This window comes from Grus americana, chromosome 22, assembly GCF_028858705.1.
Source record: "Grus americana isolate bGruAme1 chromosome 22, bGruAme1.mat, whole genome shotgun sequence".
NCBI classification, from domain to species: Eukaryota; Metazoa; Chordata; class Aves; order Gruiformes; family Gruidae; genus Grus; species Grus americana.
In genome coordinates, this window is record NC_072873.1 from 3,535,284 (window position 1) to 3,562,738 (window position 27,455).

Here is a 27,455-nt window from a genome sequence, read left to right on the forward strand (position 1 = left end):
TCTGCTCCCAGGAACCACCAGTGAAGATGGACGGCGCTTCAGCGCCAGCACCGAGCACCCGGGGCCGGGCAGCGATGGGGATGACCTGGAGCTGCGGAGCGGCTCCAGCCCCAGCTCCTCGGAGCTGCGTACAAACCACCCGTGGCCGTTTTAGCCAACGTTTTTATTTCACCAAGGAGAAGGGAGCCTGCACTTTCAGCAGTCACATTTACTCGTCCCGCAACGTGGAAGGCGGCGAGCGAGGGCTGAACCCGGAGCAGCCCAGAACTCGCGAGCCAGAGCTGCCCCATCGAAGGCGGCAGGGCAGGGGGTGCCGATCGGTGCTGGGCCACACCGCAGCAGTAACGGCCCCCAAAGAGCCGTATTAGGGCTCACGCTGCACCAGCACCGGCTCCCGCCACCATGAGAGCGGGCAGGGACGTGAAAGCAGTTTCCCACATAAGGGTCTGAATTTGGCCCTTGCTGAATCGGGGCTGTCATTGCTTTACTCCTTCCGTCGGAGGTTACACAGAAATAAGCGGTTTCTTTCTCTTGCTGCTCTCAGCCCAGCAGTTTAAGACAGAAACATGGTTAGCTAAAAATATTCCTTAAAATCCAAACCGCTGCCGCTGGCCTCTCCTCCCCCATCCACGCCCACGGGCTGCAAACGCGCTGCTCCAAGCACCCAGCACCCGGACCCCCCCCCCGGGCAGACAAACTTACTTCTTGCTTCGTGCAGCAGCGCAGGATGAGCTCCGTGGGCCTGCAGGGACGACTGCAAAAGCCGTTTGTACACGTGGAGCAAGAGGGACAGCAGGGCTGGGCTGGGGGGGCCAGGGAGCTGCAGGGTTTCTGCTGGCGGCGGGGGTGGGACACGGGGCTGGGCGATGCTACGCCTGGCAGGGTCACGCCAGCCCATCCGTAGGTGACACCACCGGAGCTCAGACTTGTTTTCTTAGACAGGGACACAGTAAAACTAAGCAGCTTCCATCTGAAACAGGTCTGTCCTCAAGCCACAGCAAACAATCTCTGTTTCTGCACTTGGCTGCGGAAGCAAGCGCAGAACATCTCTATCTGGAACGTGAAATGGTTTGTTGTGGCCTCAGGCGCTGGCTGGGATGAAGTCCGAGGGGGAAGCAGCGGAGCCAGGCACAGGTGGGGTAAAGGGAGTGGAGAAGCTTCCTTCATCTCACCCCTCCTGCTCCAGCACCGACCGACGGGGCTTAGTGAGGTCGGGACGTGTACAAGAAATGAGAGCCAGGGCAGGGAGCCTGCCCGGCGTCAGGATGGAGTCCAGCGGGTACCAGAAGATCCACTCCAGCTTTGTCAAGGGAAGGTCACTGACTGCCCAGGCGCCTTGCTGGGGGGCTGCAGCTGGGACGCTGCCTTCCCAGCTCACGTCTCGATAAGGATATACCGGAGAATCCCATTGACCACATCCAGCGTCTCGTCGCTCTCCAGCACGATGTCGTAGGCATCCAGGTACTTTCCCCTCCGCTCTTCCACCTGCAGCGTGGCCGCCGGGACGGGGCGGAGGGGAGAGGGCCAGAGAGGAGAGGACTGTAAACACCAGCAGCTGAGAATGAAGATGCTGCACCCACAGCCCTTGCATCTCTTGATGTGCCGCAAAGAGGGGTCGATAACCACCCTGACAATGCCCCAGGTGCAGCGGGAGCTCAGCAGACACCCCCAGCTCCCTTCGCACACCCCACGGGAGCTCATACGAATCTCTTGCACCCCCCCAAATCACTCAAGACAGCTGCCTGCCCCTCTCTGCTGCCCCTCAAGCTTCGCACCTGGGGAGGGCTGGCAGGGAAGCAAGACAACTGCTTCTCACACCCACCTTGTCGTTGAGAAAGCCAATCTTGAGGATGTTCTCTACACTGGGGATGCCATCTGCCATCGTCACATCACCCATGGAGTCCCCCAGCAAGATGATGCTCGTCCGAGTGCTCAGCTGCTGGAAATACTCCGTACCCTGCAGGATGCTGTTGTTCTTGTTGTAGGTGTGGATGAGAGGTCCCTTGAAATGTGTGAGGACTCCCTGTGCAAACAGGACAGGCAGATTGATCCCGCAGCAATCCCTTCACTGTGCTGCAGCCTCAGACCCTTTCTGGAATGGGGGAAGGTGGGGGGAACACGCTCTCAGGGCACCAGCTCTCACCTCGGAGACACCCTCGAGGATTCTGGAAACCCAGCAGCCACGAAACACCTGGGGACAGTCCCCAGGAGTCCCCTTGTGCAGGGCAAGCCCTTCCCAAAGGTGAGACCAAACCCAACGGATGGAGACCCTAGAGACCTTGGGCAGGGCTCTGCGCTGACCCTGGAGCTGGTGAGGGGCCACGGAAAGCCACAGTCAGGGAAGCCCCAGGGCAGAGCGGGGCCCCTGCAGAAGGCAGGACTGTCACGCTGTCCCGTGCTCCCCTGAGGACTGCCTGTCCCAACACCACCCGTGGGAACAGAGGGCTTCATTGTAAGAGCCGTGCAATTTTCTAAGTGCATTGGGACTTTTCGGGCTTTAGTACATCAACAAAAGCCTTCCAAGCTGCTTTAAAGGACATCTGGCCTTCAGATCAGGAGAGACCTCTGCAGTTAACTCCATCCTTACCCTGCACCAGGACAGACCACGCAGAGACGGCAGTGCACTTCTGCCACCAAAAAGCAAGTCTGAAAGGCGAGGAGTCCCTGAGATCGCGAGCGGATGCTCAGCTGTTCCCGCGCTCTGCCTGCCCACCTTATCCACCCTCTGCTCTCTCACTGCTGATCCAGCTCCCGGTGAGGGCAGGGGAACCCCTAACACCCCCCCCAGTGCCCCAGCAAAGAGTCAGCTCCATCGACAGGGATCATGTTAACATGGAAATGTTAACAGGCAGCTTTTAACCCAGCGGTGTCTCTGCTAGACGAATTGCAGCCCTCAGTTCCAGCCGAACAACTCTCCTCTCTGCAAGCTCACCACACGTACGCGACGCAGAAACTCACGTTATCGTCAAAGTCCATGTAGTTGGACACCACGTTGACGTTTGAGTAGAAGACGTTGGCCTGACGGATAATCTCTTCAACGATGTCACCGACGCCAGCAGAGAAGATGAACAGGGGGACATTGTACTTATGCAGCTGATCAAATAATTCATTGAAGCCATCCCTAGAGCAGAAGTGTCCATTACACAGTATTGCATTACCACCTCCCAGCTCGCAGCGAGGTGCCCGGTGTACTGTGGGCTGGGAGCGCTCTCAGCCCAGCTCCGAGGCTCCTATTTCTGCCTGGGACTTCCCAAACAGAAATGCACGTGCGAGCTCTGAAAAAGCACGAGGGTTTTGGGGCACCAGCATTTCTGTGGTGTTCACCGTGCATGCAGAGGGTGTGCAGCAGAACCCTAAAGTCCTCCTGGGAGCAGTGACCTAGTGGGGAGCCGTACAGGAACGTGCGGCACACGAGCAATTTGCCCAGCATCTCCCGAACGCGTCCAACCTCTCACCGGGGAGACAAGGCACAGCGTGCCTGGACACGCGCCCACGAGAGCGGGTGCTGCCAGCCCACTCAGAAACCGTACGTTAGAGACGTGCAACAGGTCAGACAGGTTGTGAGGACGATCAGACAAACATGGAACAGTCTCAGTCTGCCAGGACACGATTTCCGTGCAGGAGGGGAACTTGGGCTCATGAAAACCCGGACAGACAGCACCGTCTCCTCTCCGAGACTGGCAGCTCATTCAAACCAAGGGTCCCTGAACCAGTTTTAGGACCACCACTGCCAAGGCCAGCTTTAACAGCAAGTTTTAGCACAACATTTTTGTGCTGTGGATGGAATTTGATGCTGAGTCAAGGGCCCGGATAAAGCCCAGCAGTTAGAGTGAGCAGAGAGAAAAATCTCTCCTGCAAGAGGGGAGCTGCAGGCTGCCCCCCCTACCCCACCCTGCAAACAGCCGAGGGCTCTGACGAGCCATCCAGGGACCTCTGCCCATCACCCGTCCTCTCGGCCGCTCCTTGATGAGACTCAAGGGAGATGGAAGTGGTTTCCGAGCGGAAGGAGTCAGCCATGAACGGAACAGCCTGCAGCCAGGGAGCGAGCTCAGGCTGCGGCTCGTGGCGCTGACTTTTGGCTCTTTCATGATTAGAGCTGGGCCCCAGGAAGGAAGGGAGATTTGCATGTGCCACGCTTTGGAGACTGCGTGCAGACGAGGGTGAAAGCAAGGGGACCTGCTTGCACAGAGGCAGGAGAGAAAGGGACGCAGGCAGCCGAACCCCGAGCCCGTACCTCAGCATCACGTCCGATTCTCTGACTATCTGGGCTATGTCACCCTTCTGGATCTTCTGCTGCGTCAGCAGCTCATGGGCCCTGGTCCACCTAGGGAAAAGCAGCAGAGTGAGCTTCCCAGGCAGCAACCTTAAGGCAGTCAGAAAAACAACTAAAACTTCCTGGTATTGCCACCAAGCCTAGAGACAGTCCAAGCCTCGTGTCTCGTAGTCCTCAGGGGCAAGGAGTTGCCAGGACAAGGCCAAGCTCAACGCATACAAGCACTCACCACTCCACCATGAGGGGACGTTTCTCTTCCAGGCTCCGGTTGGGATCGATTTCAATGGGATAGTAATAGTGCAGCAGATCTTTCAGCTGGAGCGTTGTACGGATGGAAAAAGAACAGAGCGAACATCACGTCTAGAGAGACTCCAAACACCAAAAAAAAACCATTTCTAAATTCCTCCAAAGCATCACACTTCCTAATGAAAAACACAACCCAAACCATTTCACCAAGAAACTTCACTCTGAGCAAATCTGGAGATCTCAGGAGGAAGCGTTAACCCTCCGGCAGCCTGGCTGACTCTCACCTTGCTTCAAATACCGCAGGTACAGATGCACACCCGTACACCCTTCCTCTTATCAGACCGAAAATGCCCACAATTGAGCATGCAAATTAAATTTCCATTTTTAACCTCTCTTTCCATTACCATCGGCTGAAATGCAGCCTGGACACTTGCCCTGCTCCCTGTCCTGGCAGCAAGGCACAGCTTTTGCCCATCATGTGAACCAGTACAATCTCCTGACGGTGAGTGACAGGGACAAAAACCAGAGCGCCAAGAAGCAGTGCCTTACGAAACAGCACCTACCTTCTTCTTGCTGTCCTCACTGATAACATGACTGTTATCGAGGATATCTGTAAAGACAATAAAACGCCAGTGTTGTAGCCTTTTTATGTTTCTGGGCTTTCTCAAAGGCAGCTATCCCAGCCCTCCCCAAACACAAGCCACATGTGGCACATTGACCCGAGCACAAGCTCGCCGCAGGGTCTCAACGCAGCGGCTCCCACTGCGAACCCGCAGCACGCGCTGATCGCGGGGCATTGCTCAAGTGGGACAGAGCAGCGTCAACGCTAGCAAGCTGCAGGATGCAAGCGTTAGGAGAAACAGCAAGACCAGGAGACAACTTCTGCAGCGGGCTGCGGGCTGCCCGGGGGTGAGTAGCCACTGCTGCAGCAGCCAAGGCCTGGAGCTGCACCGAGAAAGAACAAGACGGAGTGGTCAGGCTTGGCAAAGGAGGGAGGCAGAGGATAACAGGAACCACAGAGACTGAGCGCACAAACACAGAAAACAAACAGAATTAGCAACAGTAAAAACAACGGCTTCAACTCACTGTGCGAAGTGGGGCAGCGTCTGCCGTTGCACCCGAACCTGCTCAGCGTCATGTCGAAGTCAGAAATGACCTGGAAGGCAAGAGAAGACCAAATCTGTGCGTGACGCAGCGGACTTTACCTTTGCCATAGCTAGTCAAGGGTGCTCCCGCCTGCAAGGATGCAAATCCAGCGCTGGCACGTCTCACGTGAGGGCGCAGACTCGCAGCAGGGCACAGCAGCAATGAACATCGATGCGCCTGCCAGCCACGAAGCAGACGTCCTCATCTGAGATAGCCAGCACCCCTCCCACCCCCAGCACTCTTATCAGTAGCAAAAGGCTTAATCCTGCTGACTTATTTCCATGAGCGGAGGGGGGCTGTTCCGGTTTGGCTCATATTTATAGCTTGCATAACAGGGAAGAAAAAGGCCCATCCAGGGAGAGCCACCGGCTTGGTCCTCCCTGTCACCCGGGGCTTCTCCCTCTCCATCTGCAAAACGTGTACAAGGTGCTTCCTCGCACGTGGGTTGGGTGCAGCCAGGCCGGGGAAGGGGGTGGCGATGCATCGCCTGCTCTCAGCCGGGCCAGCCCCACCACTGCCGGAGCCAAACAGGGCCGGTACCTGCAGCTTGTTCATGCCCTGCTCCTTGATGGACCGGATTATCCCCATCACACGCTCCGGCTGCTGTATCCGCACCGTGGCTTTCTCCAGCTCGGGCACCTGCGGGCAGAGACCCCCGGTTCAGTGACGCCCCTGGTTCAGTGACACCCCCGGTTCAGTGACACCCCCGGGATCCCCCGCAGCTCCTGGGGGCCCGATGCCCGCCAGCCCCCGCTGTGCTCCCCACCTCCCCTCAGCCCAGGGCCGCGCTCCCCGGCCATTGCCCAAGGCCCCTCGGGACCAGCCTCACCCCGGCCGCGGCTCCCGCTGCCCGCCCGGCCCCAGGCTCCTTACAACCCCCGGCCCCGCTCCAGCCCTGCCCCGGCTCCGCAGCCCCCCCCCCCGCTCTCACCATCGCGCTCCGCTCCGGGCAGGGCCGAGCCGCGCCGGGGCCGCGCAGCCGCGGGGAGGAGCCGGCGCGGGGGCGGGGCCGGGGCCGGGGCCGGGGCCGGGGTTGGGCCTAGGGGGTGCCCGGGGTCGGAGCGGAGGTGCCGGGGGGGCGGTGTGTGCTGAGGGGGTACCCGGGGGTGCGCGCTGCGCTGCGGCTGGGCCCGAGCCTCCGCCCCAAGCGGCTCCGGCCGGTACCGGCGCTTTTGCGGTTGCGTTTCCTCTGCAACACGCTCCGAGCCAGGAAGGCGAAAGAGAAAGGAGAGATAAAGAGTTTGAAAAAAAAAAAAAAAAAAAAAAGACAAAACCCAACGTACGTGGCTAGGGGCTGCCTTCTTGCCGTCACACTTCTCCCAGTGTTACCACAAAACTCATTTAACTTAAAAAACCCCCCACGCCGTAACATTAAAAAGTCCAAACTGTTTTCCAAGCTATGCTGAAACCCTCACAGAGGTGCTCCTTGGCACCTGTGTTACCGACGGACATGACAAAGCACAAGGGAAAGCAGCTGCCACGAATTAAGCCAGCGAGGAGTGAGGACGGGGCTCCCTGTCCCCTCATTCTCCTCGCCTTGGCCCCAGCGGCACCTTCCACCCCTCCAAATTAGCAGCCGATATGGCAGGGACAGAGTACTTGCGGCTTCATCGCTGACATGAGCTAGCCTGTGTCTCAGCTTCCTCCTGTGTGAGCGGTTACAAGGGCACTTCAGAAGCACTCGGTGCTTACATTTGGGGAGCTTTATACCCAGGATAAATAATATTTAAAAGTTGCAGGGGAACGACAAGACTGGTTTTGCACAGAGCAGCCATCAGCAGGGTGTACGTACAGGGTCCAGTGTAATTTGGGCTGTGGTTAAGCGAAGGCTGGGGGCAGCCAGGAGTGAGGGGGTCGGGAAGACCAGGACCCCCTTGCCTGTGGAGGGGTCCCCCCTGCATCTGTGATCTCATTATGGGGCATATTCCAGAACCACCGGACAGACAGGGGTTCAGAGACGCGTTGGAGGGCAAGTACAAAGCCCTGTAAGCACTTCAGAGAGAAGCACCTTCCACTGCCTCAGGCTTCAACATGGGCGATAGCTTGGTGCCCACCAGATATTCATCCTCACACATGGAGAGGAAGATGAGTGCTATGGCCTGCACCGTCTTCAATGAGCTTCGCCTGGAAGGGAAACTCTGTGATGTGATCATCAGCGTGGATGGTATTGAATTCAATGCTCACAAGAACATCCTCTGTAGCTGCAGTCACTATTTCAGGTCAGTGCTTGAAACAAGAGGGGATGGGGACAGACAGTATTTCCTAGTCTGTGGCACACCGCCTTAGTGTATCTCCAGGGCTTCCATCAGGACTAAAACTCTCATCCAGCAGTTCCCCATAGTCCCGGTACCTCCCTGGGCACCAGAATTAATCCACAACCCAATATCCAACGGCAGCTCTGGAAGTGGTGTCTGACGGACCCCCAGATGCGGCGCAGGGCTGGGAGCGTGACCAGCCTGGCTTCTCGGCCATCGGGCAGGAGGTTTTCCTTCCCCACACACCATTACTCTCCGATATTCTTGTTGAAGCAAGGTGACCACTCGCCCTGTTGCTCTGTGCCCACAGTCGGAGGCTGTGACTCCTTTTTAAAACAACCAGCTAGTAAAACATTAATTAATAAACAACACGGCCTCCCAGCATGGCTACTGCTAGTGCCCAAATTGTGCGGCACAGGGAATAACGGGGTCAGGGTTTAACACAGCAAAGCCGTTTTTTCCCCCAGCACTACTTTGTTTTTTTCAGGGCTTTGTTCACCAGCAGCTGGAACAACACAGAGAAGATAGTATATAAAATCCCTGGCACTTCACCTGAAATGATGAGGCTCATTATTGAGTACGCCTACACCAGAACAGTACCGGTCACGGCTGACAACGTTGAAAGTTTGCTAACCGCAGCAGACCAGTTCAATATCATGGGCATCATCAGACTGTGCTGCGAATTCTTAAAATCCCAGCTATGCTTCGAAAATTGCATCGGCATCTGCAGACTCACAGATTATTACCACTGTCCCGACCTGCGAGAAGCAGCCTACGTGTTCATCCTCCACCACTTCGAGGAGATGGCCAAGGTCTCTACAGAGTTTCTAGACCTCTCTGTCAACGAGCTAAAGGACATCATTGAGAAGGATGAGCTCAATGTGAAACAAGAAGATGTCGTGTTCGAGGCTATTCTGAAATGGATTGCTCACGACCCGCAGAACAGGAGGCAGCACATCGCAGTCTTGCTGAGCAAGGTCGGTGCCGTCACAGCGTGGGCCCTGCAGAGCTGGGCATGGGGCAGCTGAGCCAGAGTCGTTTTGCTTTTCTTGTAAGACCGGAGGAAATTGCAGCCTCCTGACACTGATGACAAAGAAATGAGCTTTCAGACCGTTAGGCTATTGCTACGCTGAGGCACGGGTCAAAGATCCTGCACTGGGGTTGGGGCAGACCTGTTAAGTGCACATTTCCTCATGTTTGGAGCTTAAGTTTAACTGTTCCTCACATCCAGGAAGGGCCAAAGTTCACATGGGACGACGTTATCTCTCCGCACACAAAGTTTACGAGCGTTTGCCTAGACAACTACGCTATGCAAACAGCAGCAGGCGTTAGGGCAGTTTCAGCCTGCGTACAGGAAAGCACCGTGCCAAAGCTGTGGCAGACTCCCTGCCGTGAAATCGAATAATTTACCCTTGCACACCCCTTTCGGGACTAGCTAAAAACTACGCATTTAATTCTCTGGTTCTCTAATAAACTTTAGACAACACCGTAGCCTGAAAGCAAAGCCATCCAGCATCGGAGCTATCCATGAAGGATACCAAGATGTAATCCACCTGCATCGATATTCTAACCTGCTTTTTGCATTTTTCAGGTTCGACTGGCACTGATGCAAGCAGAACACTTCATGAACAACGTCAAAACACACGAATACGTGAGGGACAACGAGGAGTGCAAAGTTCTCATCATAAACGCGCTGACGGAAATGTACAACCTCAATATGCATGGCCCATCTTTGGATTTCACCAACCCGCTCAGCCGGCCTCGCCTGCCCTATGCCATCTTGTTTGCTATCGGAGGCTGGAGCGGGGGGAGCCCAACCAACGCCATCGAGACGTACGATGCCCGTGCAGACAAGTGGGTGAACGTCACGTGTGAGCAAGAAAGCCCCCTTGCCTATCACGGCACGGCTTATTTAAAAGGTTTTGTCTACGTAATCGGAGGATTTGACAGCGTGGATTATTTCAATAGCGTCAAGCGGTTTGACCCACTTAAGAAGACATGGCAGCAGGTTGCACCCATGCACTCGCGGCGCTGCTACATCAGCGTCACCATCCTCAACAACTTCATCTATGCCATGGGAGGGTTTGATGGATACATGCGCCTCAACACGGCAGAACGGTACGAGCCAGAGACCAACCAGTGGACACTGATTGCCCCCATGCACGAGCAAAGAAGCGATGCCAGTGCGACCACGCTGCATGAAAAGGTAAACGGGCCGTGAGATTACAGAAAGCAGTTAGGGCGGAAGTACGGCGAGCAAGACAAGGAACCAAACACACAGCAGCATTACACCGTGAGCAAGTACCTTTCATATGGCACGTTCAGAGGTTGGGGCTTCCATGGAGCTCAGCCTCTTTATCTACTGAGGATCTATCAAGCTGTAGCCCTGTATGTAGTACCTCTTCCCCGGCTACGTACCTGCTAAACACAGCTACTGCTCCGAGTTCATCATCTAGATGGAAAAGAGGAGCTGTGGGAGCAGGAAAGGTAACAAATGCTCCTTTAACCTGATGAATCACTTAAAATGAAGAGGAAGACAGTTCATAGTAAACCGATTCATTAAATCCTGGCGCTACAGATATAAAGCTAAGAGTAGCAACTGACTGGTGGGCAGAGGTGCAGACAGGAGTGGTAACAGGCAGTGTCACCAACAGCCCGCTTGCTGCTGGACAGAACTTTGTCCTGGTCAAACACCATGCCTATCTGCTTCATGCAGTTCAGGAAATGACGGGTCTAAACCCTGCTGGCTGGATAACTCGCTGCACTTTTATTACTTCAAACCCAGGCCATTCCCATTAGAAAAAACAAAACACCCCCCCCCCCCCCCGCCAAAACCCCACCCACACCATTCATTCTCTCTTGAGCATGTCCTCCCACCAAGAGCGTAACTGCCCCGCTCACATTTTCCTTTTCTCCGCTGAACAGGTGTATATATGTGGTGGGTTCAACGGAAATGAGTGCCTGATCACAGCTGAAGTGTACGATGCCACGACAAGTCAATGGACCTTCATAGCCCCAATGAGAAGCAGGAGGAGCGGAGTAGGTGTCATTGCATACGGCAACGAAGTGTATGCGGTAAGGGAGAAGCGGTACCTCTGCCTTACCACCACCCAGCACCTGTAGTACTTACTTTGGCTCATCCGCATTCCTAGATTTTCAGGCTGGCCATTTGCTTATTAAGTCAGATTTAGGGAAGAAAGAGCCAGAACGGTTGATATACCTCCTGAGAATATTATCGCCTGCACTTTTTGTTATGAAAAATGGATGGACAATATTTAAGCAGCTGCAGCAAAGAATTAGTTTCTGCTGCGGCTAACAGCATTAGCAGCGCAGAACATTTGCCTGGTCGTTTATCTTACCCATGTGCTGCATTTATACTCTAGAAGTGTAACACCTGAACAGTTGCACAAACTACTTTTGGAAGCTCCAGAAAGAACAAGGGAGCTGTCTGCAATACGCAAGCACTGTGTTTGAGACCACGAGCTCCCAGCAGTGCTCAAACCGAGGTCAGCGAGGCAGGACCAGTTCCCTTCCTACTTGTGCACAACACGATTCGGCCGAGCGAGCGGGTGAGGAAAGGCCTGTTTCAACTCTGTACCTTTGGCATTCGCAGGTCGGAGGATTTGATGGAGTCAACCGGCTTCGGAGCGCGGAAGCTTACAACCCCGCGGCCAACGCGTGGCGCACGATCCCCACCATGTTCAATCCTCGCAGCAACTTTGGCATTGAAGTGGTGGATGATCTTTTGTTCGTGGTTGGTGGCTTCAACGGTTTTACCACTACTTTCAACGTTGAGTGTTACGATGAAAAGGCTAACGAGTGGTACGATGTTCACGACATGGGCATATACCGTAGTGCTCTGAGCTGCTGTGTGGTGCCGGGTTTATCTAACGTCAGGGAGTACGTTGCCAGACGAGACTACTACATGGACAACTCTTCAAAGGAAGTCAGGTTCACTTCTTCAACAAGTAGCTTGCCTATATAAACAGCTCCCCTCAGCCAATAAAGTCTTCTGAGCAGCAAGTGAATGTATTCACTTATTCTAAAATAAAAACAACTGATACAGGCCAAAAGAATAATTAGTATTTAAAACTTTGATTCTATGGCGCCACAAAATGTGTGTATTGGCCACAGCCTACATAGCAACTTAAAAAAAAAAAAAGATACAGCAGAATGCTAGAGAAATAAAAGGTTTATTTTCATTAATTCACTTATTACAATAAACTTTAGTACAGTGTAGTTAAGGTAAAGAACATTACAGTAGGATTTGTTTCCAACAGCCTATACACACACACTACTTTACCTTACTGGAAGTAAGTACAGGAGTGCTGCTTCCCCAAGCAATCTGCTGAAGTCTACATTAATATCGACAGGAAGGCGCAGCTGCCGTGACCCACAGTGACATGGACCTAAGAGGAGTATCTGACTATTAATGGTCTTCAAACATCTCGTTAGTTCCACACTTTACATTCATATTAGTAACAGGACTAGATCCTCAGGAGCACCTGTTTTATCAGACTTCTGCTCAGGACTGCCAAATTAGAGATATGGTTTATACCCTAACATAACGTGGCCATAGCTGAAAATAAATCTAAGCCATAAACCACTTATTTTAAGCTTGCTTTTTTAAGCCCATCGAATGTTACAACATACTCTTACAAGGTTGTGTTAGAAATAACCTAAAAAGTTGTAATTCTTTGTGAGTCAGTTTGTCAGTAGTGATCAGTCTATTCCGTGACACACAAGTCGAGCCAATAGTTTTGATTTTAACACTTACTGTAATGGAGGAAAATGATACTGAAAGAGTATAGCAGAATGCTTGGCATAGTTATTCATAATGCATGCTAGAAGTTGGCAGGTTTTCTTCATTTCTGGAGTGGTATCCTACTATGTGCAAGAGAAAGTCTTATTAAAAATACATACAAACCCAGCATACTAACAGTATTCAGGTAGTTATAAAATATTATGTACACATATGGCACCTAGGAATGACTACAATGACTGCTGAGTGCTAGGCAGGACGTGTCCTACTTCACTAATACTTTGAGCAGAAAGGCAGGACATGAAACATGCATTTTGTGGCAGGTATTCAGTACAGGTACAGAGGTATGATTGTCACAAGGAGGAGGAAAAACTCCACCTGATGGTCTTGTACATTAGGAAGGCCAGCAGTCAGCCTTTTAATACTCACCGAATACACACTAGGATCTTACTGACATTTAACCAGCCACTATAAACACACTGAAAGAATTCACGGGCTTTTATTTATAGGATCATTTTATAAACACTCAGCAAGCCACGGCAGTCAGGGGCCACAAGGAATTTGTTATGTGATTCACAGGTTAGCAGGCTAAATTACAGCCAGAGTCAATAATGCTATTCTTCCGAACACCTACATGTGATACAATGGATAGTTAGACTTGTCAGTTAAAAACCATGAGCAATGCAATTGGTCCACTTAAAGACAAGGCTAAAAAATAACCCCGGCTACTTAAAAATTCCATAGAATTGGCATAGCAAAAGTTAGAGCAAACCAGTGTTGTTCACAGTGCCCATCACTCACCATGCAAACAGAACATACGGAGACATAGTGCATCACATATAGAATCATGGCTGGCATTCACAAGTTCGGCTCTCCAGACACTAAGCTGTTTTGACATCGTCTTTGACTGGAATGTCTTTAGTAATACAGCTTGAATGTCAGCCAAAAGTTCTCACGGTAAGTGCAATATCAATTTTGCTTAGAAAAAGAAAGACTGCAAGAAGTTTGTTCTTGCATCTAACTTTGTTGCATGCTGCTGCATGTTAAACTATTTAGTTCATATTCCAACTGAAATAATCATCCTGGTATCTCTCCCTACAAATTGTCCAGATTTGTTGACAGACTACAAGACGGCTTTGACAGAGCTGTGGTGGTCTGACATACTGCCATCGTTCAACTGCTTCTTCAAAATCCCTACAGCACAGTCAGTGGGATGGAGTACATAAAATCTTCTCAGTTGCTTCTGTGCAAAGTCTGGTAGAGTATCTTAAAATGAGCTCCCACAAATTTAATTTGGTACTTACTAAAGCCCTGAGGCATTTTCACACTTCTAGTCACAAGCCCTGCTGTAGGGGCAGCAGTTCTTAAACTACTCCAGACAAATCTGCAAGAGCTCCTGGGCCGAACTCCACTGATTAACCCCTTGCTTACAGGCCTGCGTGAGCTGATCTGGGAACAGTCACTTCTGAACATCAGCCTTAAACCTGAACAAGCTTACCTATTTCCTTTCCTGCATCAGGCCAGCATCGTACAATTTAATCTGCCCTTGCATAACAATCCAACAGGCAAATAAAATACAACACAGTTACCACAGATGAGTAAATTGAGACTAAACTGTTAAGATTTTCAAAGGTTTTTTTGTGTGTGTGTGTTTTGTTTTTTTAAACAAAGCTAGACTATTTTATTACAAAAAGAGAAGTTACTGATATCAAACGTGGCAAGTGAACTGCAAAGTGGAGCATTAAGGGATGTACACATCAGAGAAACCTTTACATACTATGTGATTGAAAGACTTACCCAGTGTTTGAGATATGATCTAGGTTGCCTGCTGAATTGGAAAATGAGAAGTATCAGCTCAGAAAGCTAAACAATTAAAAAACAAAACAAAAAACCAAACTGTTTAGAAGTTCTTTTGCAAAGAAGTTGCCCACATCAAAAACACCAACAAATCATCATGCGAGCCAAAGACAGTAAACAGATTCTCCAACAATGTTTGTCTACACAAATTTTGGAACACCCTGGTTACTCCTCCCTTTCCCTTCCCTAAGATCCTGAGTTAGGCTGCATGTAAAAACCTGGAACATTCAAAGGAAAGGAAGGATGCACTGAATCTGCTAGTAACCTAAACTGTCCTAGAGCTCTTCGGATCAGGGAGAAGGAGTTTTCAGCGGGATAGCTAACTGAGAGGCAGTGATACTCTTAACGGAAATATTCCACATTCTGTTCCTTGGGAGTAGAGCAGTAAGCAAACCAGAGCCAACCAGGGCACTGATTTATGTCAAACCACCTCAAAACGCCAAAAGGTACTTAAATCAGCTTAAATCTTCCTGCCGCAGTAAGTGGGGAAATGAAAATATTTAGAGACTATGCAAACTCAACTATCTCACTTCAAGCAGAACACCAAGTGCCGATTGTTAAGGAGCACTGCTACTCTAAGGGTCTCGGGAAAGTATGCTGAAGGCAAAGGGTACTGATTGTCAAAGACAGGCTGGAAACAGGCTCGTGGAGGTTCTTCTGATCACTTTTTCACTAGAATTAAACCACGTGCAACGTTTGAGAAAGGACCTACAAGTAGCTCAGGTTTCAGTCTATGACTGTGAAATAACCTCCTCCTTACTAATCCACACTGACAGAAGTGAAGTGTTGATGTTGGTGGGTGGCTACTTTGCTGGTTTTCACTCCTTTTCTCAGGCTGATTGTTGACCCAAGTTTCTAATGAAGCTGTTGAGGACAAACTCAAAGCATCTTCAGATACACCTGAAAAAAAAATCTACTGCCTCAAGTTCTCTGTTTTAGCAAGTCTCTTGTGTTCTACCAATCATCCATTTATAAACGAACTCTGCAGCCTCTCTACAACATACAGATACAAAATATTTAGTACACGTAGAAACATCCTGAAGTAATTTTATAAAGATTGTGCTTTTGTTTTCATAGATAGGTATAACTATTGCACTTGCCTCCAACTTGGGAAAGCCAAGTACACCAACACCAATTATATGTGAAGTTTAGTCACTCAGGAGAGAATCAAAGGAATGTCAATATATAAGTGCAAATAAAACAGGTGCTTTCAAGCACACACAAATGTAACCACTAAATTATTAAGATAGAGGTCTTTGATTTTCAAAATAGAACCGTTAGAGACTAACTCTACAGAAATCCTTGAAAACAAAGATCTGAAGAGAAAAGTAACAGACTTAATGTTCCCAGAGGTATTTCACAGCCCATTACAGACTACAGGTTTTTCCTGGGCACCATTAAGTAATACTGTTGGACTCACACAGCTCCTCAATTCCCACCCATCCTCACTTTCTGTGTTGCTTAATTTTCAATACATAAAAGATGCTGGTTTTATGCATCAAATCCAATCAACACCCTCATGTCTTATAAAGACGTATCAAGACTAACAAAACGGTTTAGCACAGTATTTCATTAGGAGTGACAGTCCAGAAACTAGCACTCAATCTGCGAGCGTGGCATTCTCCGTAAGCTTAGGGAATGTCGGTGTATTTCCTGCATCTGCCTTTCCTGCATTTGCCTTATTCTATCTTTTTGCCACATCAAATTTTGTGGCATAGGGTACCTTTGTGTTCCCTGCAAGCATCTGAAGGGGATTCTCACGTGGCAGGCTGTCGCTCTGCAGCGAGGCTGAGGCATAGGAGGCAAAAGCATCCAGCGCTTTCTCTCAGCACAGTAACGATAGGCCTCTTTCCTGTATTGCTTGTCAATATCATCGCTGTTTTTCCACCCCCCAATGATAAAAACATCATCTTTGTAATAACAAATAGCTGCTCCTTCAATGCTAAGAACCTCTGGGGGTAAGCTTTCAAGTATTTCATCCGAGGCCCTGCCAGAGATCTTTATCTTGGCTTCCTCATTATCTATAGGGTAACTCTTGGGGCAGCAGGATGCTGTATGGTAGAAGTTTGTGTTAGCAACAGACATCTGAAAAGAGCAGTAATTATCAATGAGTGGCAGAGACTCCACATCCTGCCACTGCCTTGTTTCAGCATCGTATCTGATAATAACCGCCCTCAATCCATCTTCGCTATCGCTGTCAACTGGGGTACGAGCAGCAACATAAATAAACCGGTCTTCTACAGAAACGGCTTTGACGTCACGAAGAATCTTTGGTGCTGACTCCAGGTTAAGCCATTTGTCTTGCTCGGGATTATAAATGGCCACATCTTTAAAGCCAGGACTGAAATTGCCATGTCCACCAATACTGTACAAATTTCCTTTAACTTCAGTAAGGCCAAAAGAATGCTTTCTGGTTATCAGATTTGAGACTTGCTCCCAAATGTTTCTGTTTGGATTGTACCTTTCTACAGTCTTGGCAAACCCTGGTTCCATGGAGCCAGCCACATAAACATAAGATTCTGTCACAGCAACAGCATGCCCATCAAGATGATTGTGTATGTGGGGTAAGTTTACCCACCTATCTTCATCGATGAAATACCCTACACACTCACTCAAGTAATCTCCCCCCTCTGATACGCCACCGATCACCATAATGACGTCCATGTTTTGTCCAAAACGCGGCAACAACGCTACAGGACAAGCGGAATGTTGTAGATTACCAGACTGCAAGTTCTCAGACCGCAAGGCGTGACTCTCCACAGCTTCAGACACCAATTTAACACAGGCTTCGTTGCTCGATACCAGCCTTTCAGATTTGACATGGCGAGTAAGGTAAGTGGGTTTCATCTGAGACAATCTAAGCAGTTTAAAGAGATCTTCAAAGTACCTCTCTCTTTCCTCAGGATTTTTCTGAACCCACTTCAAAACGGTCTCAAAGAGGATTTCTTCAGAGTCCACTGTGATCTCTGAGTCTGAGAGCCAGTCTCTGATGAGGTGAAAGGGCAAAGTGTAGAACTCCTCATCTTGGATAACTTTGTGGAAGTTCCTTCTGATCATATCCTGAGCTTTGAGGGCCAGCTGATTCAAGGAATACATGTGGGCTAAGCTGTGAACCGCAACACAGTTGGAGAGGTTGAGTTTCTTCTTCAGAAACTCTCCACAGAACTCTTTTAACCGGGTCAGTAGAAACCTGTGGAACAAATGAACAGGAGTGATGTTGCAGCCCGGTTGCCAGCGGTGCGGAAGCGGCCAGCCCCCCCGGGCCCCGCTCACCTGTCGGCCATCTCCAGCACCTCGTGGACGTTGCCGGGGCTGACACGGATGGTGCCGGTGTACATGAAGCCGACGACGGCCTCCACCGTGTCGGGGTCGGGGCCGCCCTCCGAGCTCCACTTCTGCAGCTCCACACGGCCCGAGCGCGACTCCGCAAAGCCCCCAGAGAGCAACGGCGTGAAGTACTCGGTGGCGGCGGCCAGGACGGAGCGGTGCGCCCGGTACTCGCGGGCCGCCCCGGGCCGCCCGCCGCCAAAGGCCAGAGTGATGTCGCAGTAGAGACCGTGGCGGCGCTGCTCGTTCTGCCGCCAGGCCAGGTCGGAGCAGTGCGCTGGGCACCCGAACGCCTCCGCCTCCCCATCGCCATCCACCCCACCGCCGCGGGAGCCCCCGCCCTCCGCCTCGGCCGCTGGCGGGCCGGGACCCGGCTGTGGCTGAGGAGAGGCCGCGGCCGCCGCCATCTTGTCCGACATGGCGGGCTGCAGCTGGTGCGCCTGCGCGCGCGGCGCCGGCGGCGTCAGTGACGTACGCGGCGCTGCCCCCTGGCGGGGAGGCGGTGCCGCTGCCGCAGGTAAAATGGCGGCCGGGGAGATGCGGGGGCAGCTGGCACAAGCGCAGCGCCCGGGGCGCTCAGTCCCCTCGGCCCGGGGGAGCAGGGATGCGGCCGAGGTGAGTTCCCCTCCTCGCTCCTCAGCGAGCAGAGAGGGCGCTTGGGCCAGCACCGCGGCAGAGGCACCAGCTCCCCCGCTTCAGGCGGGACCGGCGGTTCCCGCTCCCCTCGCCTCCCCGGCGACCTCGAAAGACCCGTCCGGAGGCAGCTGCTGGGCCTGCCCCGCGCTGGGGTTGAAGCCCGACCTGCCCCCCGCATGCTTCTCCGCTTTAGGCCCGCCCTGGTGCTGTGGGCTACAGCCGGGCCGGCTGGCGAGGCCACTGGTGCCTCAGCCCGAGTAGCACAACGGCAGCTTTGCCGTCACCTCGTGAGGGAACCGGGCCGCTGTGCCAAAGGGACCAGGTACCACACAGAAACGACTACAAAGCTTTATTCAGAACCTTCAGCTAGCCTTTGGATTCTTTTTCTCATTAACATCATGCTCAGGCAAGCCTGCAGGGAAGGGACTTTACATGAGGAATGCACTCACGCCACCTAAGGCACATTTTTTTTTTTTTGTTAACTAGAATGGGGTTAACGAGGAGGTGTAGTTGATTATTTCAATGTTTACAACATGATACAGTTCCCTAACTCTTGTATAATGCTATATCAATTATAGATAATTACTTCCCTCCTTTTTCTTTTCTAATTTGTTATATTCCATCTCAACCTGTCACGTTTCAGTGTGCATTAAGTCAGTATGGGGTTGGTTGGTTTTTTTCTTTCTTCTTTTTTTCCCTTCTCTTACATCAACCAGAACACACACCATGAGACAAATAACTGCTCTGAGGTTTGGTATTTTGTTAAACAACTGTGTCCCAGCTTGTCACGCGTTCTATTAGATACTTTTAGAAGCCAGAAGTAGAAAAAGAATAAATTAGTAGTGTATCATTTATTTGAGTTAGGTTACAATACACAGACAAGTAGGACACTGAAGTTATTACTGAGATTATTTTTGCATCTGCAGATAACACGAGTGACATTCCATATACCAGCAATCTAATAGTAAATGAGAAATTCTTTGCATAAATACAGACACTGGAATACATGTAGTTTCACAGTTTTAAACAGCAGTATGTTACAACTTTACACTTTAAATTACTACACCAGAGTTTGAGTAACATTGGTTATACATCAGCAGTGGTCCCACTATTCAGGATACAATCAGACTGAAGATGAGAACACAGTAAACAAATTGAAAAAGCAACCAATAACAAAAAAAGCCCAAGTCATGGCTTAGGGGGATGATGGGGACCTTCCCTGTATTAGGAAAAGTTGCAGCTTGTTACCAGACTAATGGATCTTCCACAACTTCAGTAAGACTGCGCCTAGGAGCAAAACTCCCCTCCCAGAACCCTTAAAATCTTTTCTGGAAACAAAATGAAACAAGAGTAGAAAAAATAAAAGGGTGAGAGACAGTATTAAATACAGCAGGTAACATATGGAATATCACAAGTTTTGGTTTTTATTAGAGTAAGTTTCTATTCTTATAAAACAGTTGCTTTGCACAGTTTGACCAGGCAGCTCAAGGTCTGTATACCAATGGCCTTTATACATCAAAGTCCCATTTGTCGCTGTCCTCTGTGCAGGCTTCTGCCTTCTTGAAGTGACATTCTAAGGCGATAACCACAGGTTCTCACATAGTCATGTGCTCCGGTAGAACATAGGATATGTCATCCCATGGGTGACGGTACAGACCTTGCTTCAACCTCTTCTGATCCAGGTAGTGTCCTAAAATGAAAGTGGTTTGTGTTACAAAATGTCTGTTCCTCATTCTAGTCTTACTTTGCCTTGAAAGAACTTTGATTTCTGTATTCCTACAACCAGTGTTTTAGACTGAGTCCCCAGAGGCTGACATTTGTCTCATGCCCATGGTGGCAGGGCAGCCCCTAGTAGAAGGGAAGGGGCAGAAAGACTGCAAACTTACCAATGAATCCCATACTCCTGCCTAGGACAAAGATGCCATTAAGAGCTCCTATATCAATATATTCATCTGCTTCTTCCCTGCAAGAGAAAACAAATTAAATAGTTCCTGATAATGATCTATTTAAGGACTCAATCTTGGAAAGGCTAAGTCTGCTCTAGTGCCAGTAGCAATGCCAGATTCATGTGAAAGCTTCTTCCTTCCCCCAAGTCCAGGCTGCATTTCCTTCACAATGTCCTTTTGAAATCCTGGCCCCACATGAGCTGGCAGTATGGCTCCCATCATGTTTATAGGACCGTGAGCTAAGAGGAACGGCGCGCTACCTACTTACCGTGTGAAAGAGCCACAATTCCTGAGTACATCAACAAAGGCAACTCCAATAAAGCCGTCTACGTTCAGGATAAGATTTGGTTTCTGCAGGAAATGAAAACACACCCCGATAAAGATGTTAACAGTGGCAAATGATGTTCCCCTGGCAGCTGCCATCCTCAAGGGTAATTTGAGGGTTGCCCGTAATTGTGGGCACACGAGCCTAGTAACAGAGGAGGCTGTTCAGCAACCTCAGCAAGAGCCACACTTAATGTGAATGATGGAAAACCAGCCCCAAAGAACAGGCCTGCATTTGGTTCAAACCAGAGAGATTCTCACATGTGCTAGCTCTGCCTCATTAAAGAGTACAGCAGTTCCAGATATACTGTGACACAGTATACACAGATAATGGGTTTTGGGGTTTTTTTTTTTCAGCATTTTCCCCAGTGTCCAACAAATGCCTTCAGCCTTACCAAACTGTAGTTTTACTTGGCCCAAAGTCTACCATAGGAAAACACCCAAACCCAGCAACAATTTATGAAGCATTGCAATTAAAATACAGTATTAACCGCATGTCACTTGTCCCCCAGTAAGAAAAAGTGCTCAAGAGGAGATAAACATGAGCGCATTTCACCTTGGAAGTTGTAATTTTTTCTACTTCAAGTGCATAGTCCAGCAGTGGGGTGGCAGGGAAATGCTGCTTCACGTAGTCTTTGAGGATCTGAACTCTCATGTCTGGGTTATTTATCTGTAAGTTAAGAACACATTACAGTCACTGATGTTGCCTCTTACACAGGTACTTGCCATAAGCTTTACTGTTTGTGGGTTTAGGATTTATAAGTCCTGAGAATTTGGTCAACAGCTCCCTCTGAAAGTTGCTAATTTTCTTTCTTTTGGTTTTTTCTCTCTCCCCCAACTCTCTAAAAAACCAAACCAATCTCCAGTTTGTACTAATGCAGTTTTCTTACTGATTTGACTCTGTGTCCGATGCCCATGATCAGCTTCCCTTCTTTCTTCATCTTATTCACAAACTCCATAGGGATAATCCCACTGTCAAAGGCTTTGCTGAACATTTTAGCTGCAGCATCCAGTGCTCCACCAAACCGGTCACCCTGGGTGCAATACGCAAAGGAAATTCTAGCAAAGGACTCCACAGTTAAGGTACAAAAGAAGCACAGGATTATCTTCCCCATCCGCCTTTCCTATCAATGTGGCATTCATGAAGTTAAAGTCAGCAGGCACCTGAGATAAAGCATCTGTTCATAACTCAACACGAATGTCAATACGTAGCCAATGCATCCCCACTAGAGATAAAGCGTGGGGGGAAATGCAATCTAAAGTCTGTTTTATCCACATTTTTACTTGTCAGTGTTGGAAGAGACTAGGCAACCATAGAGGGACAACGCTGACAGCAATTTGACCTCTACAAAAATATTTCTAGACTCAAACGAGAGACATCAAAATAGTCTTGCTTACTAGAATAATGGACTAGGCTTTAAACCTAGAGCATCAAGCTATTAGAGTTGAATTCAACAGGAATTCAAAGTGTGAGTGAACAGACACAACCTGTCCACAGCTCTGCAGCCAATCTAAATCTCATAGTAATAAAATCTGGACAGGGCAATGAGTAGCAAAGCTAAATCTTCTGGAGATTAAGTACTTACGATAGTGAGAAGGCCTGAAGTGAGACTCGAGACAAGATCTTTTCCAGCTCTTGCACAGACAATGGTGTTGTGGGCTCCAGACACAGCAGGACCGTGATCTGCTGTTACCATCAAACACATCTCAAGGAAGTGGCAGGCATACTTTGGTAACCTGAGCAAGGAAGAGACCAAAGTCATTTATTGTAATTAAAACTGAGTAACAAGACATTTGGTGTTTTACTGGGCAGTGACTTTTGTTTTAGGTGTATGCCTGAAAGAAGTAGAACAGAGAAAGGGAGCTGTAGGGTCACAATACCCATCGGTGCACCCTAATATCTTTCTCAGAGATCAGATTTTAATTCAGGTTCCACAGGAGCTGTTTAGCTCAGAGCTGAGGGTCAGTTTTGTAGGCTGAGCTTGCACACACTCAGCTGACTGATCAGTAAGTTCTGTGGGTCGCCTTGAGGGGAGCCATGGGGCTGTGCTGCAGTTCTGTTCATCCTCTTCTGCTGAGCCAGAGATTCCGGCTAGTACCAAGAGTGTCTCTAATGAAAACATCATCAGATGAAGGCAGCAAACTTCTGCCGTGCAGGAGGTTCCCTGTAGGCTGGTCAGCAAATTTTTATCAACTCCCCAATCTCTCTAGTGTCAAGGTGACAATGATAATAAGCAAGTAGTCAGAGTGTGAAACAGGCCTAGAATAGAGAAATCTCCTCAATGCACCACAAAACTTATGGAAAACTTCACCCCAAGACTAAAACATACTGTATGAAGCCTTGAAATGCTGAAGTGGTCTCAGAGGAGGGGGTATAGAGATGGCATTTCCAATGCATCTACATTCACAAAGGAATTCTGGAATTACTTTGAGCTTAGAAGTCTATTAATAAACAAGCAAAACTTCAGGCCAGAGAACTTGGGAGCTTTCACAATAAGCTGCCTCACCTCTTTTGAAACCAGAGCAGGCCCAGAACCCCTCCAATTCCCATCTCTTCTTTGAAGACCTCAGTGATTGGCATCCCAGCATAAATCAGTTCCTGACCTCTCTCATCACAGATGCTTGTCATAAAGGAAGCCGGTTTGCGGATCAGACCCAGCTCCTGAAATCGCAGCATAAAGATGGGATTTTAAACATTCCACATTAGACGCAAGTGGCAGTAGGAGGCAGAGCGGTCAAAAAATGCCTTAAGCTTGCCCTCAGAGCAACTTCCACAGCGTAGAACCAGCATAGCCAGGGAGCTCACAGATAACATTATAAAGTGTGCAATAAAACCCCAAGGCAACACCATCATCACCATAAGCATCCAGAATCACAGCAAACATCCTGTCTGGTTTCTAAGGAACCAAAAAGCAGGTCAAACAGCAGAGCTCACCCTTGCCCAGGAATAATCCATTGGCACAGTTGGAGGAGGCACTTCCTCGGCTGGTTCAATCACTCTTTTGGCCACAAGGTCCTGGTAGACAGACCTACAGAGAGAATCCACTTATTAACTTAAGTCCTTTATAAGAGATACAAGTGAGGTGGTCTTAATCTAGACCTTAAAACCCGAGAATAAATAGAAGTTGCTTTCTTTATGCAAGAATATATTCTTTATCAAGGTTGAATCAGTGCCCTAACAGTTTCTGTCCCCTGCTGACGGTGCCTTAATGTGACTTACTGAATGACCTCTCCCAGCTCATCAAAACTCCGGGGAACAAACACACCAGCTTCCTTCAAGGCTTGATTCTTTGCAACAGCAGTTTCAGAAGCCTGGTTGGCACAAGCTCCTGCATGGCCAAACTGCACCTACACAAACAAGAGAAGATACAGCAGTAAGGAACACAAGTTGTTTACCTGCAGAGAGTAAAACAGAATAAAGAACTGACTAGAAAACTGGTGACAGGAATACCAGTGACTGCCCATCTGCCTTCTTATTTGGGCTAACAGAACTCTGGGTTGCAACTCAAGTCACCACTACAATATGCAGGGCATTGTCTGATCTGGAATCACTCCAGGTTCTTGCACTGAATTCCTGCCTCCCTAAATTCCCCCACTCTCCATCGTTCCCATTCCCACTCCAGAAGCAGGTGGCTATTGGAATCTGCTGCATTCCCTGGGATCTTTGGGCTCCCTTGACAAGTATGCAGAATCCCCTGGAAATCTCCAGCAGCAGACTACAGAAGCACAAAAAGCTTTTTCCATTTATATTTAATAACTTCTGGATGTTAAGTTGCTACCAGCAATGCTGGAAAGTTTAGGCACAGCGAGAGAAGTTGACTTTTGTCTTCCTGTCGTGGATATATATTTACTTCATGCATTTGCCCCCATTTTTGCACGTACCTCTGAAGAGAACATGGTGGCACAAGTACCAATACACCAGCAAACTACTGGCTTGGTGATACGACCTTCTTTAATACCTCTGCAGATCTTATACTCTTCTGTGCCTCCAATCTGCAGAAAGAGAGAGAGTGCTGAGCTGGTTGAAAGCTTTGCACTTTTGTAGAAACCAGCGCCAAGACACGCATGGAAGCATTACCTGGATTTTTTTTTTTTTTCCCCTCCTTTTTCACTGAATAACAGCTGAAGTCTCAGAACAAAGCCTCCTTATTTGATTTTTTTTTTTTTAAAGTAGGGGAGACTATACTTGTCTGTGGAATACACTCATAGAATGGTTTGGGTTGGAAGGGACCTTAAAGATCATCTAGTTCCAACCCCCCTGCTGCGGGCAGGGACACCCTCCACTAGACCACGTTGCCCAAAGCCTCATCCAACCTGGTCTTAAACACTTCCAGGGATGGGGCATCCACAGCCTCTCTGGGCAACCTGTTCCAGTACCTCACCACCCTCACAGTAAAGAATTTCTTTCTAACATCTAATCTAAATCGACCTCCTTCAGCTTAAACCCATGACCCCTTGTCCTGTCACTACACTCCCTGATAAACAGTCCCTCACCATCTTTCCTGTAGGCCCCCTTCAGGTACTGGAAGGCCGCAATTAGATCTCCCTGGAGCCGCCTTTTCTCCAGGCTGAACCACCCCAACTGTCTCAGCCTGTCCTCACAGGAGAGGTGCTCCAGCCCTCCGATCAGCTTCGTGGCCTCCTCTGGACTCACTCCGACAGCTCCATGTCTCTCCTGTGCTGGGGCCCCCAGAGCTGGACGCAGTACTCCAGGTGGGGTCTCACCAGAGCAGAGCAGAGGGGCAGGATCCCCTCCCTCGACCTGCTGGTCACACCTCTTTGGATGCAGCCCAGGACACGGTTGGCTTTCTGGGCTGCAAGCGCACACTGCCGGCTCATGTTGAGCTTCTCATCAATCAATACCCCCAAGTCCTTCTCCTCAGGGCTGCAATACTCAATTTCTTTTGATGAAAGAAGCACGAAATAAAAATTCAAACATTCAAGAACAGTATGAAGAGCTGTCACTTATCTACAGCTATTATTTGGCATCCTTGGAGCCAGGTCAGAGCTCCCAAAACAAAACAGTTGGGTATTTCTCAGATGGGTGTGAACTGGTCTCACTCACCTCTCCAAGCACTACAATCATTTTCACTCCTGGAGTATCCTCATAACGCAAGACATGATCCATGAAAGTTGAACCAGGGTATCTGGGTAGAATACAGGGAAAATGGTGGAAGTTGAATTTGTTTCATCAACTTTTCTGAAAGGAGAAAAATTAAGAGCCAACCTGCCCTTCCTTCCTCCAAATTACTAACAATTCTTCTGTTGACTGACTTAAAACTGTGTCTTTGTCGAAGGTGCAGAGTCCTACCTGTCTCCTCCAATGGCCACCCCTTCGTAGACCCCGTCGGTGGTTCGGGAAATGATGTTGTTGAGCTCATTGGACATTCCTCCGGACCGTGAAACATAAGCCACACTGCCAGGACGGTAGAGTTTTGATGCTAAGATATTATCCAGCATGCCTCCAGTGTTGCCTATTTTAAAGCAACCTGGTTTGATCCCACCAACCTACAAGAAAATTGGAGAAAGATGTAAAGCCCTGTAAAATATACACAAACCTTAGGAATGTTTCTGCAAGACAGTCTCATCAGTATTTATACAAGTAACAGAAGACAGTAACATGACCTTAAAATGAGAAACTAACACGCGCTTTATATGACTAAAGACAAGACGGACTGTAGGATATACTTTATGCTTCAGAGAAAGCCGATCTGAAGATTAAGACAGATGGACAAGAGGAGAAAAAGATCACCAGTTCTTACAGTTGCAGGCCCAATGATAGTGACTCCTTTTTTATCAGCTGTTTTGATCAGTTTGCGTGTCAGGGCCTCCGGAATACCCTCGGCAATAATGGCAATGGTGCGGATCTGCATGAAGGTAAAGCAAACCATTAGTATCCCCAGCGTTGCGGCTCTCCAGGACAGAGAAGGTGAGCAGCTGCTCGGGGGCACGACCAGCTTCGGCCCCTTGCCAGGCCCTCGGGAGGTCACGCTGTGCACTTGCACGCAGGAAGGCCCGCTGCGTGGATCCGTGGTCTGCTGTGATCTTCACAGCAGTCCCAACGCACTGTTTGGAGCAGGTTTTTTCCTCCCCCTTGCACATTAAAGCAGCGCTGTACTTTAACCAACCCAAAGTAATCACTCCTAACAAAGATGTGCCAAGTTCCTCTTATGCAAATTGGAAGTCCAGCATTAGAATTTACTGTGCAACTCCAGTATGCTCCTAGGGCCTACAGAGTTAGAATTGAGGTATTTATGTGCCAAGGTGGAAGACCAAGCCAATTTGCTAATGCCATCATGGTTTAAGAAACACTGATACCCTACTGACAAGATCTTCCTTCTTTTCCTAGGCTGCTTCTCGATCCCTCACTCACCTGTGGATAATTCATGGTTTCAACAGTGCTGTCGTAAGCAGAGCGCAGAGATGCAAAGTTGATGAGAACATCCACCTCTGGGTGCTTCCTCATGGCATCTGACATGTTCTTGTAGACTGGGATCAGGATTTCTTTGTGGCCCCAATAGAACTTCTGCCTGTGGTCACCACTATGGAGGAGAAGATGAAAGAGCCCTGACTTTTAAGGCTACTGGAAACACAAAGGGATACAGTGCATGCAGACAGAGGAGTTTACAAACCCCAATTCTCAGACACCAAGACTGACTGTGAGACTCACTAGGAAGTGAGTG

The 27,455-nt window shown here is 49.4% G+C and overlaps 4 protein-coding genes across 15 annotated transcripts in view; 1 reads left to right on the top strand and 3 right to left on the bottom strand.

Annotated features, from left to right (window-relative positions):
• Window positions 1–148: 148 nt before the first annotated feature.
• On the bottom strand, window positions 149–11,557 carry NT5C3B (5'-nucleotidase, cytosolic IIIB). 2 transcript variants are annotated; one of them, XM_054801370.1, is made up of 9 exons: window positions 11,519–11,557; window positions 6,206–6,304; window positions 5,606–5,675; window positions 5,083–5,129; window positions 4,503–4,588; window positions 4,235–4,324; window positions 2,959–3,121; window positions 1,823–2,023; window positions 149–1,485 (listed from the first exon to the last, which is right to left on the bottom strand). In XM_054801370.1, exons 1-9 carry the CDS (start codon window positions 11,525–11,527, stop codon window positions 1,375–1,377), a joined length of 876 nt encoding a protein of 291 aa, XP_054657345.1. In that variant the 5' UTR covers window positions 11,528–11,557; the 3' UTR covers window positions 149–1,374. The 2 variants fall into 2 exon arrangements, with proteins under 2 accessions (XP_054657345.1, XP_054657346.1); XM_054801371.1 differs by lacking the exon at window positions 11,519–11,557 and adding an exon at window positions 6,597–6,758.
• KLHL10 (kelch like family member 10) lies at window positions 7,352–12,023 on the top strand. The gene is made up of 5 exons (XM_054801369.1): window positions 7,352–7,884; window positions 8,408–8,897; window positions 9,512–10,126; window positions 10,846–10,995; window positions 11,534–12,023. The coding sequence occupies exons 1-5, from the start codon at window positions 7,697–7,699 to the stop codon at window positions 11,903–11,905; spliced, it is 1,815 nt and encodes a 604-aa protein (XP_054657344.1). The 5' UTR covers window positions 7,352–7,696; the 3' UTR covers window positions 11,906–12,023.
• A 71-nt stretch (window positions 12,024–12,094) lies between these two features.
• Window positions 12,095–18,305, bottom strand: KLHL11 (kelch like family member 11). Of its 7 annotated transcripts, none has more exons than XR_008573907.1 (4): window positions 17,813–18,293; window positions 14,480–17,729; window positions 12,698–12,804; window positions 12,095–12,329 (listed from the first exon to the last, which is right to left on the bottom strand). XR_008573907.1 is itself a non-coding variant. In XM_054801367.1 (2 exons), the coding sequence occupies exons 1-2, from the start codon at window positions 18,283–18,285 to the stop codon at window positions 16,133–16,135; spliced, it is 2,070 nt and encodes a 689-aa protein (XP_054657342.1). In that variant the 5' UTR covers window positions 18,286–18,305; the 3' UTR covers window positions 12,095–16,132. The 7 variants fall into 7 exon arrangements, 1 of the variants encoding a protein (XP_054657342.1); XR_008573905.1 differs by having other exon boundaries at window positions 12,698–12,807; XR_008573908.1 differs by lacking the exon at window positions 12,698–12,804.
• Window positions 18,306–19,334: 1,029 nt separating this feature from the next.
• ACLY (ATP citrate lyase) overlaps window positions 19,335–27,455 on the bottom strand; it is a 31,242-nt gene continuing 23,121 nt past the window's right edge. For all 5 annotated transcript variants that reach the window (XM_054801375.1, XM_054801372.1, XM_054801374.1 and 2 more), the window contains 14 exons: window positions 27,146–27,314; window positions 26,535–26,639; window positions 26,084–26,280; window positions 25,838–25,919; window positions 24,655–24,765; window positions 23,993–24,120; window positions 23,708–23,801; window positions 23,280–23,434; window positions 22,359–22,509; window positions 21,663–21,806; window positions 21,329–21,442; window positions 20,717–20,799; window positions 20,389–20,465; window positions 19,335–20,192 (listed from right to left, as the gene is read on the bottom strand). In XM_054801375.1, the coding sequence (XP_054657350.1) occupies window positions 20,098–20,192; window positions 20,389–20,465; window positions 20,717–20,799; window positions 21,329–21,442; window positions 21,663–21,806; window positions 22,359–22,509; window positions 23,280–23,434; window positions 23,708–23,801; window positions 23,993–24,120; window positions 24,655–24,765; window positions 25,838–25,919; window positions 26,084–26,280; window positions 26,535–26,639; window positions 27,146–27,314 (1,705 nt within the window). In that variant the 3' untranslated portion in view covers window positions 19,335–20,097. The remainder of the gene's footprint in view (window positions 20,193–20,388; window positions 20,466–20,716; window positions 20,800–21,328; window positions 21,443–21,662; window positions 21,807–22,358; window positions 22,510–23,279; window positions 23,435–23,707; window positions 23,802–23,992; window positions 24,121–24,654; window positions 24,766–25,837; window positions 25,920–26,083; window positions 26,281–26,534; window positions 26,640–27,145; window positions 27,315–27,455) is intronic.